At 33.3% G+C, this 21993-nt stretch overlaps 1 protein-coding gene and 1 pseudogene across 1 annotated transcript; both read left to right on the forward strand.

Annotated features, from left to right (window-relative positions):
• The first annotated feature begins 16 nt into the window (after positions 1-16).
• On the forward strand, positions 17-6805 carry LOC128204989 (sulfotransferase 1C4-like; annotated as a pseudogene).
• Positions 6806-13476: 6671 nt separating this feature from the next.
• Positions 13477-20787, forward strand: LOC128204129 (sulfotransferase 1C4-like). The gene is made up of 7 exons (XM_052905494.1): positions 13477-13632; positions 14115-14234; positions 17804-18030; positions 18334-18463; positions 18716-18865; positions 19283-19402; positions 20195-20787. The coding sequence occupies exons 1-7, from the start codon at positions 13569-13571 to the stop codon at positions 20308-20310; spliced, it is 927 nt and encodes a 308-aa protein (XP_052761454.1). The 5' UTR covers positions 13477-13568; the 3' UTR covers positions 20311-20787.
• Positions 20788-21993: the final 1206 nt, after the last annotated feature.

Raw genomic sequence — 21993 nt, forward strand, 5'->3', positions numbered from 1 at the left:
ATAATGAGGATGAAAATCGGATGTCATTGAAAAACGACACAAACATGTTTTACCAGGTTTGATTCTACGATTTATTTTTATGTAACCATAATCGTGTACATAAAGTCATATTAAGTACAAATTGGGTAACTCAATTTGGATTTTGTACAAAAGTTGGAAACACATCGAGACTTTTGAAAAAATTCACGAAAACACTTGAATATTTTTTCTATTATAAATCCTTTCATACCTCTTTAACTTGAAGTGAATATTTGAGAAGCAACTTAAAACAGACTGAAACAGACTACGATCGTCCTTGTAAATTATTATGGTGCTTGCTGCTTACATAATGTATAAACAAAACAAAATCGCTAATAATATTGAAGTGTTTACGTCTTTGATTAGAATGAAAAAGATTTTGCGAACATGAACATTATGATTTACAAAAATCGTTTTTTAAATGAACACGAAACATTTTTAACGACTTAAATTATGTTTAGAACAAAAGGCACTAATACAATCTATAAATGTATTCCAAATTTTGTTATCACTGAGCAGGGGAGCACGTATATGAAGGTGTCTTGTTCTTCGGTAACACACCACCAGATATTCTCAACGCCGTGAAGGACTTCGATGTGAGGGACTCTGATATCTTCCTGTCAATCTACCCGAAAGCTGGTATTGTATTAATACTAGGTTATACTAATTATTTAAGCTTAACAATAACAAATTTCGAGCATGTTCCCTAGGTCTTGGGCAACAAAACAGTAAATATGTAAATTTTGGAGATGTCATAAGAAAGTGCGCCTGGTGGGAATCTTACCCACAACTGTCTTGGTTACATCATTAAACCACTCTCACATAAATGGTATTAACAATAATACGTGTATTCAGGCAATGGTATATTATTTGCAAATTGTTATTGACTTGTAAAATGCCACTTTGTCGTACAATATTCCCGAATAATGATATATTGAATATCATGTTCGTCAAGGGCTATGTTTGGCTAACACAATAAAATACAACAATAAATTAACCAGCCATATTTCTCTTCAATTTTTACTCATAATTCAAACAGCATTGCAAGAAGTTAATTGTGTCAAGATATTTTTGCATTTCACTAGAAAAAAAACGTCACAATTGTTTTAAAAAGGTTAAAATCAGTGTTTAAAAGAACTTTTTGTTGAATTGTACGCAAACAAATGAATGCATAAGTTTTTGGATTAAAACTGCATGATCACATGTTTTAAATGAGTAAAGCATTTGTGATATATTGTGATCCTGCGTTAATTATTGGTAAATAAAGATGTACTCAGAAACGGAAAGAAATCGTAAACATTGCATGCGCTTAATAAAAATGCAATTGAATACAACAATCAATTGTATGAATAATATGATAAAGCAATCTCCAGGGTCAACAACAGTTATTGTGTGTGTTTCAAATCAGAGAAAAGATATATCCACAATTTAATAAAACATACGTGTCTTATACAAATCATGGAAACATTGAAACCATTTCAGATCGATTTCTTCTTGGACTGGCTTTTTCTACAGAATTACTTACTTTTGAAAATATAATGCCGCTTAAAGGCCTGACTTAAGGAATGTATTGCTTGTTCATACCCTATGCATCCCCTGTTTATTAGCATTGCTAGTTGCCATTTAGGCCCGGTGCTTGGGAAAGGGGCTGCAAAAATTATGCTTTGACTAATCAATATACAATATTTAAATCAATGAAAACAAGCACAAAAGGCTTCTACAGATTAAAACAAATAAACACACTTGTGTGACACCAAAAATTGAGCAAGTGAGGCCAAAATAGGGCTTTAATTTTGTAGCATCGTCATTCAAAGAGCTAGGTATTGTTAACAAAAACTACTTTAAACCCCCAGGGAACTTCTGTTTCAAAGACCGCCCAAGGCGCTTGCTCTTACACTTGTTGATAAAACTATTTTGATGCATGGAGTTCTTTTTTTTATATTTAGAGTCTCTCGTTAATTGTCTATTTGCCCTAAACATATGTCTTCAAATAGGATTTCAACTACAGGGCTTGTTCATTCGTTGCATAACTGTACTAATATGTTCCGTGTGTTTTATAATTATCATGTTGAAACAATCCTGCTAGTCTATTCAAATTGATCAAATCTGGTGCGCCATTTTTACAAACACAATAATAATATATAAATCAGTGGCGAATTCAGACTTCTATGACTCATAAATATCACGAATATATACATATCAATAACATGAAAGGAGAATGTTCATATTTATGACAGAAATAATACTGGAATATTGTTTTGTATTATGTTCTCCATCGACTGTATACTTGGTAATTTAATTTCCGAGTTTACTAGTCGATGTAAATAAGGATAAGCTAGGAATACAATTTTTCTAGTTTTCAACGGCCCTATGCACAAGATAAAGCAGAGTTCTGACTACTTTTTGGTTTGCACCGAGTTTTTGGTATTTATAAGTCCTTGAATGATGTATTTAACTATCTAGTTCCTGAAGCTTATCTAATGATGCATTTTTTCAATATTCATGAATTGCAGATAGTTTATGATTTGCTTGTCGGTAGACTTGACAACTTGTTATCACATTAGATATATGATATATTATTTTGAAAAATGCGACGTATCTCTTGCATAAACCACGTTCTTTGATGCTTAACACCTCACAACACTCGGGACATGTTTTTAAGCTTTCCGTAAATGCGTTCTCTACAGGAAACCGCATTTTCAGGTTGTAAGATTAAGATCCGGAAATGATGTACATCGAACCTCCTTCGGCTTACCCGATAAATTGCTCTGCCTTGCCAGATAAGTTTTTTCCATCCCCGTCACTTACATGTGACTATATCGTTTCAATTGTGATTCATAATGGTGATCACATACTCCACAAACTTTATGTGAATTTTATTAAAACAAATAACATTACAATAAAATATATTTAAAAAAACATCAGCATTTTATATGTATAACCCGTTTTAACAAAATCCTAGTAAAATCCAAGCCTACTGGGCTTGTCCCTGTTATTTTCAATATTCTTCTTCTTCTTCTTCTTCTTCTTCTTCTTCTTCTTCTTCTTCTTCTTCTTCTTCTTCTTCTTCTTTTCTTAATATCAATATTATTATTTATTATTGTATTATTATTCCTATAACGAGGACAACGTTGATATTCTCTTCATATATATATATATATATATATATATATATATATATATATATATATATATATATATATATATATATATATATATATAAATATATATATATATATATATATATATATGTTTTACACATAATACAAACGCAATTGTACTCTGCAACCTCCGTTTTTCAAGTCTGTAGGTTTTTTCTGGTGGATATCTATCCAGACAAAAATAGATAATACAAAAACAATTGGTGAATGCGACTTATAAGGTCATAAATATCACGGTAATATAGAAGCAATAGCCAACAGGGACAAATCAGCCGATGTTGTTTAAGATTATTTCCTCCATCGATCGCCCCATTTCTTACGAAAGCCTCTATATTTATGACTATTTTATTTTCAAACTTCCCATATGTATCACTGTTATTTGTCTCTGGACGCTTTACGAATATGAGCTTTGACTTCAATTTGATTAAATATTTGAAATGCCGCTTTTTACTAGATAAACTAGTTTTTACCAAATAATGAAGTTTGTATTAGATCCGAAAACGAATCCTGCGTATTTACAAATATATATGCTCTTTACCCTCTTATCGCTTACATGCTGGATATTTAGTTAACAAGAAAACAATGCTTTTCAGTTTGATACGTCTTTTCCTTCCGATACAGTTAATCACAGCCTCTTGCGTATACCATCGCAAGGCACATATGTTGTGTAATAAGGCTAAAATGTTTGTGATGTTTTTTAAATTACATATATTATAGTGAAGGTAAATCGTCGCTGTCTGGACCTAACTTTGTCATTGATATGACAGCTTCCAATTGCCTTTCCACAGTCTGATGGTATCGCGGAAAAACATTGTTTTAGTATTTCAGGTTACCAGCGAATGTTGCCGATATTTCATACTGATGTCGCTGATGTAAGCTGTTGCACTGAAAATGCTACTAGGGATGCCAAAGCAGTTGGTGTAAAAGTTTCGAGCGTATGGTTTCATAATGACCAAATTGAAGCCGCTGATAGAAGTTTTTGCAATTAAAAACTTTCGGGATTTAAAGCAGTTGGTATTCAATAACGTACATTATGATGACTTTAAATTTGACGCTCCTTTCCAGTTGTTGGGACCACTGATTCTCGGTCACGTTGCTTTTCCTCCTTTAGTCTACGAATACCATGCGGGCTTATCGAAGTTAGACCATCTTCCAGCTTTCTGATGTTGGGTTCAATATGTGGATCTTTTATGGAAGGGAATACACTGCCAGTGGTCTCATTAGAGTTGTGTTTCATGATAGTGCATGCTTATCTGAATTAATGCTCTTTAATTGTGTGCGGCTTTATATAAAGCTTTATGGGATCATTCCAGTTCATATTATTGTGTATGTTAGTCCGCAAATACTTTGCTGCTCACAAGTGTGACCGTGTTTAATGTCAGACATCTGATTCAGGCTTCTGTAACTTGTAATATGTTCGACTTTACAATTATGGCGGTGGAATTATAGTTAAAACCGATATTTTTCTGATTCTAAATTGGGCCTTCTGTGTAAGCCTGAACATCCAAATCGGTTTTAATATTCCTATATATAGCACATACTCGGATAATGGTTGTTGAAGAAACATAGTTGGGTACATCGTCAGCATAAAGACCAATTAGCAGTTCGCCAAGAGTGCTGCTGAATTAGTTAAGCACCAGTCTTTCAAGTCATTCGGAATACCGCAATAGTCAATGGAAACGTTGTGAATATCTGAGCTAGTTCCTCTACAAATCTGTAAGCAATTTGACCTGGTACACCTTACGTGAATTCACGTTAAATTGAAGTTCACGTTCGCCCTGAGTGATGAGTCTGCTTTTGTCAATAGAAGGGTGTGGGCTAAGACCAAAGTCAAGTAAAAAACTTCAAATATTTTGATAAAGAAAAGGAGCTGTTTGTTTCAGTTTCGCTGTTTGAATTACGGAGGCCGGGAATTTTGTTTAGAATGAGATTACGTCGTAAATTCTTTATTCCTTACCTTATACACGACATACAACAATGTGGCCAGAAACGTAATAACAAGTAAGATCAAACAAATTTCAGAATGCAATCATTGGATTTCAGGTACGACATGGCTACAGGAACTCACGCGGTTGTTAATAAATGATGAAAAATTTTACAAAGCAATTAAATAACCTGTTTACTTCCGGTCGCCATTTTTAGAATTCAAAGACAAAGTTTTAAACGAGGTGGGGCTGGATTTAGCTAATTCAATGCCGTCACCAAGAGTTATAAAGTCACATCTTCCGGTGAAACTTATGTCAAGGCAGATAAAAACAAGACATTGCAAGGTATTAAACTTTGTAATAGTAAGCATACCAAATTGTAGTATTATTGATGACTTTTCATGTAATAACCCATATACATATAAACACAAATTTCGAACAAGAAAAAGAAACTCGATCTTCAGAGATTGTACATGTAATGCATTTATATATACAGTCATATTGAAGAAAGGGTAAGCGTTGTTTTTCATTCTTATTATCTGCAGATGATCATGTCGATCCTTCAACCAGTCAACTTTGCCACTCGATTACTTATTTTCTGTACATCAGTTGTCATTCCAATTAAGGGTAAATAAATGAAAACAAACTAACCTTTCTCCAAAGACTGTCGTACTTTTCCGGAACCCAAAGGATTTATTCGTCTCATACTACCACTTCTACCGCGCCAGTTCCTCATCGGTGACTTCTGCCGAACTTGGGAAGACTTCTTCTACATGTTTGTAGATGGACACGGTATGCTTGTGTACGGGATTTTAGAATGTCAATCTCTATTTGAACTGGTTTCTTTCCGAATTGCTCAATATGTTTTTTTACGGTGTTGTTGCTGCTGCAGTCCTCTTTATCTTTCTTTTTAGCGAACATGCAAATAAATAAATGGGATAGTTTGCAAATAAAGATTAGTTAAATGAAATTAAATTAAATAAGTATTTTAAATACAGAACAATGCTGAAATAAAACATGGAGTAGAGGTGTGTTCGTTTGACTTTCGCCATTTACCTTTGACCACGGGTCCTGGTTCGACTAAACGCGCAGCTGGTGGGCGCGGCGGGAGTACCGGCGTGTCTGCATCCTCTACTTCGAGGACATGAAGAGTGACTTCAGTTGGGAGATTGGCCGCCTTTGTGACTTCTTGAGAAACCACTCCAAAGTATGGCGTCACTCTCACTTATTTTTGTGATTAAAATGCTACCAAATCAAATGTTATTTACTGAAAATCTAATGCACTTATTTAGTGACATCATTAAACATCGACATGGTAGATACTATACAATCAATCTATACAGGTAGGATATAGATAGTGGTTATATGATATTTCTATAAAGTGTATATAATGGCTGTATCCTGCTTTTGTAGGGTTTGCATAATGGATATAGCCTTTTCTGTATGGCACAATCACTGAATATGTGTTATTAATTAAGATGGCTATTATTGTTACATTTTATATAAGGTTTGTCTGTATTGTTAACGGTTTAATGACATTCTTGTAGGAACATTCTTCCTGTATCTTTATTTTTTCCTCGGAATTAAGTTTGTACCTTTTATTGTATGTACAATTAATGGTGGTCTGTAACCTTCCAGAGGACGTTCGGGACGCGATTACAGGACACTGCCTGTTCAACAGTATGCGAACCAACCCGATGACGAACCATTTCGATGTCTACTCCATAAAATTGGAAGTATCACTCTTGTTAAGTAAAGGTAACGTATTTTATTGTTTATCCTACCTACAACAAGAAAGTGAAATCGCATTAAGCCGAAATTTCCTTCTTAACAAATCCGACTCTGCAGCAAGATGAATGTTTAAAAATAAAAAAATAAATGCTTCTGACTCATATTCTCATCGGTTCTACCTTGTTTTGATCCTAGATCACTCATATTCACGCTGGTCTTACGTACTATGCTGAGAAATATGCTGACTGAGTTTATTGAACAGTTGATAACTCTGCTGATTTTATAAAAGTCATAAAAGACTTCAACACAAAAGTGTGTCATAATACTTAACCTTGTGACCTTTTATTTCATCAGCGAAGACCTTGAATCACATTAAATAGCTTAATGAAACAAGTTTCATAAAGATCGGATACAAACTGCTGTTTGTATGTCACGAAAAAATAACGTTAGCGTAGGATAGTAAACGACACCAGTCTGTAAGGTTTTGGTCAAGCTATATTCCGAAATATTTTGATACATTTTGCAGTTGTCTGTGCTTAAATAAAAATATAACTGATAATGAAAGTTAACCAATTATCAGCTTGAATGAGAAAAAAATTAATATTAAGGAAAATTATTGAATTTGTTGCTGGTCTTTGTTAGAATTAAAATATAAAAGTTAAGGATAAGTATCGAATTTGGTGCTGGTCTTTGCTAAAATGAGAATATAGATTAATAAGAAGTACCGAATAGTTTGCTTTTCTTTTCCTTAAATGAGAATATAACTGTCGATGAAAGGTCACAATTTTGTCTTAGGTTTCGCTCGAATGAGAATCTAACTAAAAGGAAAAGTAAAGACCTCTTTCCTGTTTTTTGCTGGAATACAAATACATGTATAATTATCTAATAAGGAAAAGTAACGAATTTTGTCCTGGCTTTTGCTAGTATGAGAGTATGACAAACTAGGACAAGTACCAATTGTTTGAAGTCAGGATATCCATTATTGTTGTTAATTTGCTTTATGTTTTGCCTTTGCTCGAATGTTAAGAGAGCACCATACTGCCAAACAATTATAGCGTGCTCAATTGGTTACAAGAATGAACCGAGTCATTGAAGTGGGTCTTTTTAGGTGAATTGGTCGGAAACGAAGTAAACAAATATTTCTTTAAGATGTCTATTTCTTTCGATACAGGTGAGATTGGAGACTGGAAAAACCTTTTCACTGTGAAGCAGAGCGATCTCTTCGAAAAATTCTACAAGGATGAACAAGTAGACTTAAATATCCCTTACAAATTTACACTAGACTGATGCGCAGATGGCACTTGATACTAGTGTTTGTGACGTAAGATTATTTCTTAGCGTTATAAGCAACCTTTGATGGTTCAATGGCTAAGTACATCAGAGATGGGTTTCGGGCGGCTTGTAGTTATTTCTAAATTTCATAGACGTTTTTGACATACTGATTTGTTAAATCAACTTGCACTGAAATGCAGAGACGTCTAAGTTAAAGTATGAATGTTGATTTATGATAAGCACTTATCATTTATTGAGAAAAGCTTTTACAGACTCAAACAATAAGCGTTTTAGATTCTTTTATAGATAACCTTGTCATAGGAGATTTATTTTATTTGGCCTAGAATTGACGTCGCAGTGGACGGATAAGACCGTGATGAATTGTGGTGGAGAGTGGAGTGGATGGGAACAAACGAATATTCGCACATCTATTCCCACCACAATAAAATAATGATCGTGTGTAAACGCAGTTTGTAAAACGACTATGGCGACAGTTCATTATGTTTAAACAACTTAATTTGTTTCAAAATTTTGCATGCTATTCAACTTTATGTCTAGCGATTTATGTTCACATCTCATTATTATTATAGCTTTGATCAGTGTCATAAAGTAATACTGAAGGTTTCATTAAATGCTTAGTTATTGTGTAACTGGGCATGACCTAACTACTATGATACAGGTCATTCTAAACTTGTACAATCTACACATACTGGTTGACGTAGTACACAAAACAGTGCCCATACGTATATGTACACGTACTTGCACTTGTGTGCTAAACCGAAGCCAGTACTTCCTTACCCATCTGAAAAAATATACCTTTAAATATAGCCTGAGAATAACTTATCACTATTGTTAAACAAGGCGGTTAGTCTTTGAAAACAAAAGAACATTAAAACGAACATCTTCTTCAGGAAAACAACTTCTAAAAAGCCGATGCCAATTATTCATAACGTTTAATTTCGTCGAATATTTTGACGTACATATAGCAATGAGAATTATAGCTCGTGTGTTCAAACGATATTCAGAATCGAGATTATAGTGGGCTATTTTTTGTAAGACATTGTAAACGGTTTTCCTCGTACCCAAAAGTCTACACGATAGACAAATCGTCAAAAAAGAGACACTGATGGTCATTAAATTGAGCTTTGCACAACTTGAAATCTCCAATAGTAATGTTCTGCAGACCTCCATTTATGTTTGGTTTTATGGTAAATGTGTATTGCAGAATTGGTATTGCAGGTATTTTGTACAAACGGAAGTTTAGAGGACAATTGTGTAATTGTGCTTTTTTCAATGTATCAATGAAACAATAAGGACGAATAGTTTGATATATTACGTAAAGAAATTTCGCACGTGTTGTGCGTCAGTACACGTTCGGCGAACTCGCGCTGATTTTTCTTATTACAATCCCTGTAAATGAAATCGAACCATTCATATGTCATGAGTTTATACTATATTATATTTGGCATTTCCCATGTTTTACCAATACTTCCCAACATTGCAGCCATCCCTTTTTTATCATCAAGCAATTGTTACGTAAAGAACTTTCTCACGTATGACTGTTATTATTACAATCCCTGCCAATGAAATCAATCCGATCATCTGTCATGTGATTATAACAACGTTTATTTGGCATTTCTCATATTACCAATACTTCCCAACATTGCAGACATCCTTTCTTTTTCATCAAGCAAATTGTTTGTTTGCACAAGTCCGTTTTGTCTCCGGCTGTATCAAATCATTTGCGTAGTCCCACATCATATTCACATAACATGATTTACATAATTCAGAACACAGTTTGGTGATTTTCAGATGTCTGTTAAACCCATCATGTAAGAAGCTTTTATCTTGACAGATATAATATTTAACACTTAAACAGAAAATAATGTAACAAACAAGTTTCAGCAACAGGTTTAATTCACAAACATTAAGAGATGCAAATTGATGGGAAAATATATCAAATTCATTAAATTGAAAATTAGTAGGTGTATCATATCATCACATTGGTTTGTGTGTTTTAATGTCATACACAGTAACAGAGTAACTAATCACCTAAACATTTCCCATACTACATTGGCAAATTCTTGTTATTTGCGTTGACAAAATAATCCTTTTTTCTGACTTTGGCTTTTAGCGCATATCAAGACGATTGGGGAAGTTTAAAGGCTCTAAGTGCTTTGAAATACATATAAACCTTTTCGAGGTCATTCCTGGATATAAACTAGCCGTCTGAGAAATGGCCAGCCTTTCCGTGTTGTTTTTAGTATATCGGATCTCCGTTCTCCGACACTAATGTATGATCCCACTGTGGACGTAATTATTGACTACCATGACTGCCAAAACAGATAAGATTTATTTGGTTTTGTCCCAGATCGATATTCGACGGCATATTGCAAAACAATGGCCAGAGGATTCCGTCATCCGGTAAACGAAAAGTGATATAACAGAGTAAATTCATAGCTTTTGATTTCGGTGCTGTAACACATATATGATCCATATCATAGATTCGTGTTTTGTCTTTTTTTTAATGCGCGCACTTAACCCTCTTCATGTGTCCGTCCTCGCTAGCGAAGGTCGCAGCATCCTCTCTTGTCAAGGTAGCATTTGCTTTTTTAAAATGGGAATAATCTATTGGATCGTTCACGCCCTTCTCTGTTTTGCCCAGTGGAGACAAATCATACGGTTTTGTAACGGTTATTTTTAAAATAAAAAAAGGTTAAATAACCCATCAGATCGTGCTCTTAAGACTCATAGATGGCCGAATAGTGATAAAACAAACCGTTTCTAAATTTACGGTTTCAAATGTTTAAAACATAGAAAAGCGAATAGGATCGTCCTCGCCATAATCTATTTGTGACAAATAATACTGTTTCTTTGTTTATAATTCTTTTCCATTCTCCATTGATTTATCACAGCGCGGATGGCATTTTTTACGGAAATGATGATCACTTATTTTCCGAAAAAATCTACAAACTTTTAGTAGGCCAAGGGGTCACGATTCTTGCCAAATAGCCCCGATTTACAAAGTTATGAAAAAGCGATACACATGCACAAAGGCTTTTTTCATTATTCGTTGAGAATCATGCTATGTCCTCATCCGTTAGAGCCATGTCAGTTTAATTTGTTTTTGCGTTTTTCTTTATCTATAACGGCCATGCGTTTCAGTGTTTCTACCGGGCCTTGGAATTTCTGTCTCAATTAACCTGGGGAAAAATGACTCACGCCCATCGACTCGCAATTTCAAAAATATATTATAACAGAATGATAAAGATACTGAATTAAAAGGCACAATTTAGAAAATTAGAATTAGGGCAATGTCAATCAACAAAAAAATGAATACAGGACATGCCCACTTGTCAAAAACATACATTAACCCCAATAAGAGGCATTAAGTAAGAGCAAGATATACACAAGTATACAAACACTACAACAAACAATGCACTCGTCGAATTAGCTAAAAGGATAAATGATGGGATTACCTTAAAACAGTCATTTTATCACAAGATCAGTTGAATACGAATCTACTGGATTATTTAAACGAGCTTATTAGTGTATGGTCATAACCATACACTTGTCTGAACAGTAAGAAAAGCCTCATCTAAATATGTGTTGTTTTTTTCAAGGAACTATAATAAAACAACAACAAAAATATTCTCGATTCTTCAACAACATGTGCATAACATGTTTTATTCATTGTATATTTTTAAATGACATTAGGAATGGACGAACAGTGGTCGAAGATAAATCACGAAGAAATGTCTTGATTGCCAAGAAACATTTTCTTGAAAATATGTCATAAATGTAAAATCGGAGAAACAAGCATAATAAAAAAACTCAAGCATCAACGATAAAACAGTTAAGCATATCAACAGATCAGTAAAACATTTCCACATTTTGGTTCTACCATCATTTCCTGAGAAAGAAATTATAATCTTACGAGAACAACTTAAGCAATACTGAATTAGAAAGGGGGACAAGTTCTGTGACACGGATTTAGGTGTATGTATCAAAACGCCGTTACAGTCGCTGGGATGATTTTTTGGATATTGAAAGAATGAACTTTTAAAAGATACAAATCTGAGGACCTTAAATGTAGGTTTGCGCATTATCTTAACTAAATAAAAGAAAACAAACATCAACTTGCAAAGTGCGGGGCATGATTTTAAATTTCAAAAACACATACGACATCAATTTTAATACGGTTAGGTAATTGGTGATTAGAAAGGATAAAAGGACAGTTTTTTCTGCGTGGAAAGATAATTAATTTTCAGGAATTCTAGAGGACACGTGATCACAAAGTGTTCAGTAAAAACCTTGTTTTGTGTCAATTGCTTTATTAAACAACATTTGGAAACAGGTCCCTGTAACAATTGTTGACATATGGTTATTAAGCATCAAGTCATACGAGTACGCAACCCGTCTAAATAGCAGAGATTTGTTTACAATATTGTGAATAAATTTAGTTTGAACTGTGTGTTGTAATACTAATAAAAGAATAAAACTCGGTTTATTGTCAGATTGGGTGACATCAAATATCTCGATGAATGCCGTCGCAGACGATTAATTGCAAGTGATTGTGGTATTGACGTTATGTTCATAGCTATGGAAAGTCCTATGTAGCCTTTTACCCTTGTTAATTGATCTACTAGACTAAGTGTTATATCACGTAGCATTCATCGGTTTGAATAAAATTATGACATGTTATACTTCTTATCGACTACGAGTCCAATACGACTAAACGGTCGCGGTACAGTTGACAAGCTACATGATAAATATTTGCGATTTATCAGAAAGTATCAGGAAAAAAGCTGTGACTATTAAAGCTAAACTATCCGACACAATAGGAACTCTCTAAATGTTGGGCATGTAAACTGGGTACTGGGTACTCATAGTGTCGCGAGTATATCGGCCCAATCGTGTTATCATTGCATTTAAATTAAAAAGCAGCAATTGAATAATCATATAGGACATAAAATATGCACAGAATGGTGCAGGCTTTAAGTAAGGGTCAAGTTAAGATCTGATACTACCAGCGAGATGCTATACATGAGCTAATACTTGCCGTCGGGACAGGAAAACGTTGTCTTGAAAGTTGTAAATCTTTGACAAAGTCGATTTAAAATTCTCCTTGGCATCTCGACAAACAATCAGGAAGCTTTGGTGTGCGTTAATAATATTTCCTCACAAGCTTCTAACCTTAACAGGCTCTCTGGTAATTTGTTAATCAATATGCAACGTACGTAGTCATGTTCGTGTTTATATAAAACCAATAGAATCTCCTTTTTGAGAGCAGGGTATTGAAAATACATCTGAATAGACTGTATCTAAAATATCGGCGCTGGTGTTATGTAGCGTTCTGAAAAGGGATTTGCTGATATTGGAATTTTATTAAATGAAATGTTAGAAATTACAAACTAATTTAAAAGAAGTCTGTATTTGTTTTATTTAAACGATTAACGAAATGTCGGATTATGAGGATGAAAAATCTGATGTCATAGAAAAACGGCACGAACATGTTTTACCAGGTTAGATTTATGATTTATTGTTTTTTAACCATAAAAGTGTATTTCAAGTCATATTAAATATACAATAGGTAACTTGATTTGTATTTTGTAAAACAATTGTAAATTTATATAAATCAAGTGCATAAACATCGAGAAGATAAAAAACTTTCACGAAAACGCTGGAATAGTATTTGTGTTATCTTTTCTATCCTTAAATAGCCTTTTAACTGGTACTGGACCAGACCACGATATTCTTTTAAATGATTATTATACTCGCTGCTTACAAAATGTATAGTGAAAATGAAACAGCTTATGATATTGTAGTGTTTTAGTCTTTTATTAGAATGAAAAAAATGATTTTGTTTTACAATTTGCGAGCATTATGGTTTCCAAAAATAATTGTTTTAAAATGAATAAAAAAACATTAAGAACGGTTTAGATAATGAACAAAATGCACCAATACAATCTATAAAAATATTCAAAAGTTTGATTTCATTGAGCAGGAGAGCACGTATATGAAGGGGTCTTGTTCTTCGGTTACACACCACCAGATATTCTCGACGCCGTAAAGGACTTCGAAGTGAGGGACTCTGATATCTTCCTGTCAACCTACCCAAAAGCTGGTATTGTATTAATATTAGGTTATACTTATTAGTTAAGCTTTATTTATTTTAGCCCGTTCCCTTGGTAACAACAGCCAGTGCCGATTTTCGTGTAAGAGATGTTATGAGAAAGTACGCCTGATGGTATCATTACCCACAATATTCTTGGTTGTATCATTAGACCATTCTCAAGCAATTAGTATTGGCAATAATACTTAAATTCGGGCTCTAGTATATCATCATACAAATTGTTAATAAGTTCTGTATAGTCACTTGATGGTCAAAGCATATGTGTATTAATAGGACATTTGGACACAAGGCTGTGAAGTAAGAAATACACTTCCCGCCCTATGATATACATGAAATTTTTCTTTTCATCAAATTTGTTTAAAAAATTAAGATCACTCAAAACATGTCATCTGATCTGAACAATGTCGCCATTAAAACTTAAATGGGTTTTGAGCTGACTTAAGATAAAATCAGTCTTTGCCTTCTCCAGGCGGATTATTTATTATCTCTCAAGACATCAATACTTTTCTCTTACATTCCCTATTAATGATATATCGAAATGATGTTCGTAAGGGACTATGTCATGTTAACACAATAAAATACAACTTACAACAATTGAACGAATCGTATTTCTTTTCATCTTTTTTATTTATAATTCAAAAAGCATTGCAAGTAGTTAATTATGACAACACCGTTTATGAGAAAAGGTAGTTATGCGCATAAGAAATAAAACGTCACAAGTGTTTTAAATAGGTTAAAGTCAGAGTTTCAAGAAATCTTTTAATGTGCAATTGGACACACATAAAAACCAAACTGTTGCACAAGTTTTAGAATGTTAATGGCATGATCAATATTCTATGATAAGTACAAATTTTCTGAAATAGTATTGTCCTGCGTTTAGTATCGGTCAATAAAGATGTGCTCAGAAACGAAAAAATCATGTTCATTGCATACGCTAAATACAAATAAAATTGAATACAACAATCCACTGTTCATACAACACTTTATTAAACGTATAATATAATAAAGCAATCTGCAAGTTCAATCACATTTTTGTGTTTGTTTCCATTCAGACAGAAACAAAATGATATACAATTTAATAAAACATAAATGTCCTACACAAAGCATTGAAACATTGAAAACATTTCAAATTGTTTTCTCATTTGACTGGCTTTTTTAAAGTGTTACTTATTCTTGAAAAAAATATTGTTTAAAGACCTGATTAAAGGAATGTCTGGCTTGTTTATACCCCGCTATGCACCCCTGTTTGTTTCCTTGACAAATTGCCATTTAGGCATGTGTTCAGGGGAAGTGGCTACAACAACTATGCTTTGACTGCTCAATATTCAACAAGATTTCAGCTATAAATGTTCAACTTGTGGGCTTGTAGTTTTCATTGCATTTCGCTACTATTAACTTCCGTGTGTATAATAATCTGAATGTGAAGCAGATCTGCTATTGTATTGAGAATAATTAACTTTGGTGGCCTTTCTTAACAGACAAAATAATAATATATAGAGAAATTGTCGAATTCAGACTTCTATGGTTCAGAGCTATGAGGAGTATATTCGTATCAATAACATACAGGGAGAATTTACAGATTTAGGTTAGAAATAATTATCAATATGATTTTTAGAATAAATCCTGTGTCAACCGCCTTACTGTAGTAGACTGGGTTATTTTATTTCCGAATTTACTTAATTGTTAGTAATTAAGTATAAGATTTTGATTCTATGCCGTGGCGCATTGTACAAGATTAAGCCGAGCTCTGCCTACCATTTGATTGACTCATTTGCAAAAAAAAATGTTTTGAATTTTAGCTACTATTGCTTATCTAATGATGCATTTTCCCACATTTTTAAATATTTATAAAAAGCAGTGATTTAATATATTTTCTCTGTTGACTTAACATTGTGTAATCACATTAGAGATGCAATATCATATCCTGTTAAATGTGACAAAGTTCTCTTTACACAACGTATCTAGCTCTCTTGCATAAACCGACACCTTTGATGCTTTACGCTTCGCAACACACGAGACATGTTTTCTAACCTTTCCGTAAATGCGTTCTCTACAGTAACCCTTTTATTCAGGTTATTAGATTCCGATCAGGAAATGATGTACATCAAACCTCCATTAAAATGTTTTGCAGACTTTCGCTGAAAATAAATCTTCAAAACTTGTGTAAGTAGAACATTAATTATCAATCTAGAAATCATAGAACCAATTTGTCCCATACTATTGCTTGTAATTTGATATGTTATAACGTTCGTGAAAATGTGACTCTATTTGTCTTAATTGTGATTCATGATGATGACCAAATTCTCCACACATTTTTTTTCTAATTTTAAAACAAATAATAATAATACATAAAAAGCATTGTTTATATGTAAACCACACTATTGGCTTGTCCCTGTTATTTTCATTATTATTATTATTATTATTATTATTATTATTATTATTATTATTATTATTATTATTATTATTATTATTATTAGTAGTAGTAGTAGTAGTAGTAGTAGTAGTAGTATTAGTATTAGTATTAGTATAAGTATTAGTATTATTATTATTTATTTGTATTAAAATTATCATTGCTATTATAATCATTTTTATTATTATTTTTATTATTATTATTATTTTATTATTATTATTATTATTATTATTATTATTATTATTATTATTATTATTATTATTATTATTTTTAATTTTATTATCACTATTATCATTACTATTATCTTTATTATTATTTCATGAATTTTCATTATTATTATTATTATTATTATTATTATTATTATTATTATTATTATTATTTTAATTGTTTTTATTATTATTATTATTATTATTATTATTATTATTATTATTATTATTATTATTATTATTTTTATCTCTGTTTGAAATTTGAAGGTTTATTCTGGTGGATTTCTATCCAGGCAAAAAATATAATTAAAATTGGTGAACGCGCCCTATACGGTCATAAATATTACGGTAATATAGAAGCAATAGCCATCAGGGACAAATTAACTGATTTTGTTTATTTTAAAATGTTCCGTGTATATAAATCACACGGAAAATTTGGCTCCGGGCGCTTTACGAGTTTGAGCTTTGACTACAAGTTGCTTAGATATTTGAAATGCCGATTTTTATCAGATAAAGTCGTTTGTATTAGATCCGAAAACGAAGCCAGATAGGTTTTTATACACACATGCATGTATACAAATATATATGTTCTCATACGCCGTTATCGCTCGCATACCGGACAAGATTGTAATGCATTCCTATGCCATACGTCTTTCCTTCCGATACATTGCATAACGGCCTCTGGCGTATAAACCCGTAATGACACATATGTTGCGCAATAAAGCTAAAATATTGGTGAATTTTTAAGAAGTATTATAGTGCAGGTAGAAATCGTGGTTGTCTGATCCTAGATTCTGAAGTTGTCATTGATATAAAAGCTCCCCATTGCCAGTACACAGTCTGATGGTATCGCGGAAGAACACTGTATTAGTATTTCAGGTTTTTGAGCGAAAGGTTTCCGACAATTGATACTGATGTCGCTGATAATAATCATTGGTTTACAGGTACAACATGGCTACAGGAACTGACTTGGTTGGTAATGAATGATGGGAACTTTGACGAAGCAATCCAAAAACCTGTTTACTTCCGGTCACCATTTCTAGAGTTCAAGGACGAAGATTTAAACGAGGTTGGGCTGGATCTCGCTAATCCAATGCCTTCGCCGAGAATTTTAAAGACCCATCTACCGACGAAACTTATGCCAAGCCAGATACAAACAAGAGATTGCAAGGTATGTGTAATTTTATTGATGCATATACATGTAAAATCCTGTTTATATACAGATTTTTAACAAAAAACACAACAGAAACTCATTTATGTCATTAATGTCATTTACTGCATGAATGTATACAGTCATATTGAAGTGAGCGTTAGGAGTCTTTTTTCATTCTTCTCATCCGTAGAAGATTGTTGTTCTAGGACTTTTGGATCCTTCTTCCAGTCAATTTGTCCACTCGATTGTCTGTTTCTTGTATAATAGTTCTTGTTTCGATTAATGGTAAATAAATTAATCGACTCCAACCTTTCTCCTCAGACGATCGTTCTATTCCGAAACCCAAAGGATTTGTGCGTCTCATACTACCACTTCTACCGCGCCAGTTCCTCATTCGGTGACTTCCGCGGAACCTGGGAAGACTTCTTCTACATGTTTCTAGACGGACACGGTAAGCTTGTGTATGGGAATTTAGAAAGTCATTCTTCTATGAAAATAGGTAACCTTTAGGAACGTTATTTAAATGTATGTTAATGTTGTTGTTGTTGCTGCTGTTATGATCTTTAAATCTGTTTATGGGTGAGCAAAGCGGAACGCTTTGCAAATTAAGATTCAAGTATTTTAAATACAAAACAATGTTGAAATACAAAATGACATAACGAAGTATTAACGTTTGAATTACGCCCCGTTCCATTATGCACAGTTGACCACGGGTCCTGGTTCGACTACACGCGCAGTTGGTGGGCACGGCGGCAGGACCCACGTGTATGCATCCTCTACTTCGAGGACATGAAGAGTGACCTCCGACGGGAGATTGACCGCCTTTGCGACTTCCTGGAGAAACCACTTCAAGGTATGGCGTCACTCTCACTTTATTTTGTTATAAATATGCTAGTATATATTTTTACAGAAAATCTAATGTTATCGTTAGTTAGTGACATACTTCAACATCAACTTTGTTATTGATATTCAGTAATGTAGTTTAAACAAGTCAGATATAGATAGTGGTTATACCATATTTCTATACGGTTCATCGGCTGAATTCTGTTGTTGTTTTTGTAAGATATAATTAATCGATAGAGCCTAATTATGTATGGTGCAAATACTGAATATGTGTTATTTTGTCAGATGCTTATTTTTTCTACATTTTGTGTATGGTTATTATAATAAATTAATGTTTTTTTGTGATCTGAATCACTTACTGTCTCTAGAATATTTTTTCCTTATAATTTACTTTTCACTATGTTAATGATGGTCTGTATCCTTCCAGAGGGCGTGCGGGACGCGATTACCGGTCACTGCCTGTTCGACAGCATGCGATCCAACCCGATGACGAACCATCTCGATGTGTACTCCATAAACGCGGAGGTGTCGCCCTTGTTAAGAAAAGGTAAGGTATTTCTGCGTTTGTCTTCCCTCACACATATTCACACTGGTCCTACATATTCTGCTGAGAAATATTCTGACTGAGTTTTTGGAACAGTTGATAACACTGGTGAATATGCTAAAGTAATAAAAAAAAGTTGTGTCATACTACTTAACCTAGTGACCTATTTTAACCAGGGTTGACCCACATTGGTATTAATACTATGCTGATACATATTTTGACCAAGTTTTATAAAGGTCGGACTGAGTTACTGGAACAGTTGATAGCATTGATGAATCTATTAAAGAAATAAAAATCTTTTAACACAAAATTGTGTCATAACACTTGACCTAGTGACCCTATGTTTATCAGAGATTACCCAAATTCACATTTGTCTTAAATATGCTGATTCATATTCTGACCAAGTTTCATAAAGAGCAGATACAAACTGATGAATTTACGGAATAATAACTTTAAAGCAAACTAATTAACTACACAAGTCCTTAAGGTTTTTCGTCAATTAATACTCCGGAATATATCGATGACAATTCTTGCTGTTCTAACTGTAAAAGAAAGGTAGTGATTTCTGTGCTGGTTTGTGCCAGAATGAGGATCTAACTAATAAGGAAAAGTAACGAATTGTGTCCTGGTTTTTTTGTCATAATGAGAATGTGACTAATAAGGACATGTAGCAAATATTGTTCTAGAGTGAAACTATACCTTTTGAGGTCAGGTAATGAATTGTTGTTTTTGATACGTTTTACTTTTTGTCTGCAAACACATATTTGTTGAAGATGTTTATTGTTTTCGTTACAGGTGAAGTTGGAGACTGGAAGAACCTTTTCACGGTTACACAGAGCGAACTGTTCGATAAATTCTACAAGGATGAACTAGGAGACTTAAATATTCCTTTCAAATTCACACTAGATTGATGCCAAGCTGGAACTTGATACTAGTGTAGGTGTTGTCAGAGTAGCTTTGGTGATTTAAGCTACCTATGATGGTTAAATGACTAAGTACATGAGAAAGGGGTTTGGAGGTGTCTTGTTGTTGTTTCTAAATTTCATGGTCTTCTTTGACATATTGATTTGTAAAATGAGTTTGTATTTAAAAGCAGAGACCTCTGAATTATAGTATGAATCTCGATTATTTATGCCAAGCCTTTATATTTTGTCGAGAAAAACATTAACAGACTCAAACAACATAGAGTTGACGTGACAGAAAATGGATGAGACCGTAATCAATTATGGTTGAAAGAAAAGTGGGAAGAAACGAATAATCGCATATCTATTTCCACCGCAGTAAAAGAATTATCGTGTTTTCATCACATGTTGCATAAACAACTATGACGAGAGTTATTAATATTTTAACAATTATTTTATGTATAACCTCTGTAATTTATTCAATTTTATGTCGCGTGATGTAAATGCACATTTTTTTATTAAAGCTTTGCTCAGTGTTAAATAGTAGTAAAGAAGCTTTCATTAAATGTTTTGTTATATTTCAACTCTCTATGTACCGTCTACAGTTATATCGTACATGTCATTTTTAACATGAACAATAAACATAAACCATGATGACGTCGTACACAAAACATTGTACATACATATATGTACACGTATCCGCACTTGTGTGCTAAATCGAAGCTGGTACTACCTTAATCATCTGAGAGAATATATATTTAAATATAGCCTGAGAATTACCTAATCACTAGTGTTAAACTAGGATGTTATGTTGTGATAACATAACCTATAAAATTACATCTTCAGAAAAACAATTATCGAGAGCCGATGCCAAGAATATTCATAACGTATTATTTCAACGAATATTAATATTGCAGTTTTTCTCATATATTGCAATGGGAATTAGAACTCGTGTTTTACAACGATATTCGAAAAAGACCAGCCTTAAATGAATATGGATACATCTTTCGGCTGATTTCCCAAACTGCTTTTTAGTTACCCCCACACGAACCAGTTAAACCCAATTTTCTTCGAGAAAATGCAGAATACTATGCCTTATTGCTTTGGCAATTTTGATTATTAAAACAGGTCTTACACGCCTGGTGGACGATACATGCTAGTGTATCTGAGACCCCCCTGGTGGACAATACATGCTTGGGTATCTGAGACACGCCTTGTGGAAAATACGTGCTTGATTTACCATTATAGTGATTATGTGTTTATTCTATAGTTGCGTGATTAGTTGATTTACAATTGTAAGTGATGTTATGGGTGTATGCTCAAAATGTTAAAAATATCTTGAGCACCGAGCACACTGAACTTGTTTATGTTCATTAGCCACATTTAACAAACGGTTAATAAGATACCTGAAATTCAGTTTGTATGGAACGAAATTCATTTGAAATACCCAACTTTAAACTGATATTTAACAAAATGAAAACATCTTGAAACGTTTTTTCAAGTAAAATAATTCAATCTATAATATATATGTTATTACATGATACCTTAAAACATTGTACAAGTCATCGGTGATAATATCGATTACATACATCATGAAATTAAAATTACACACGGAGCGGCGAAATAATAAGCATGGAATGTATTGGATTTAATTTTAACCGCGTATTATGTTGTTCAAAGTGCATTTGTGAT

The sequence above is a fragment of the Mya arenaria genome, chromosome 10 (genome assembly GCF_026914265.1).
Source record: "Mya arenaria isolate MELC-2E11 chromosome 10, ASM2691426v1".
NCBI classification, from domain to species: Eukaryota; Metazoa; Mollusca; class Bivalvia; order Myida; family Myidae; genus Mya; species Mya arenaria.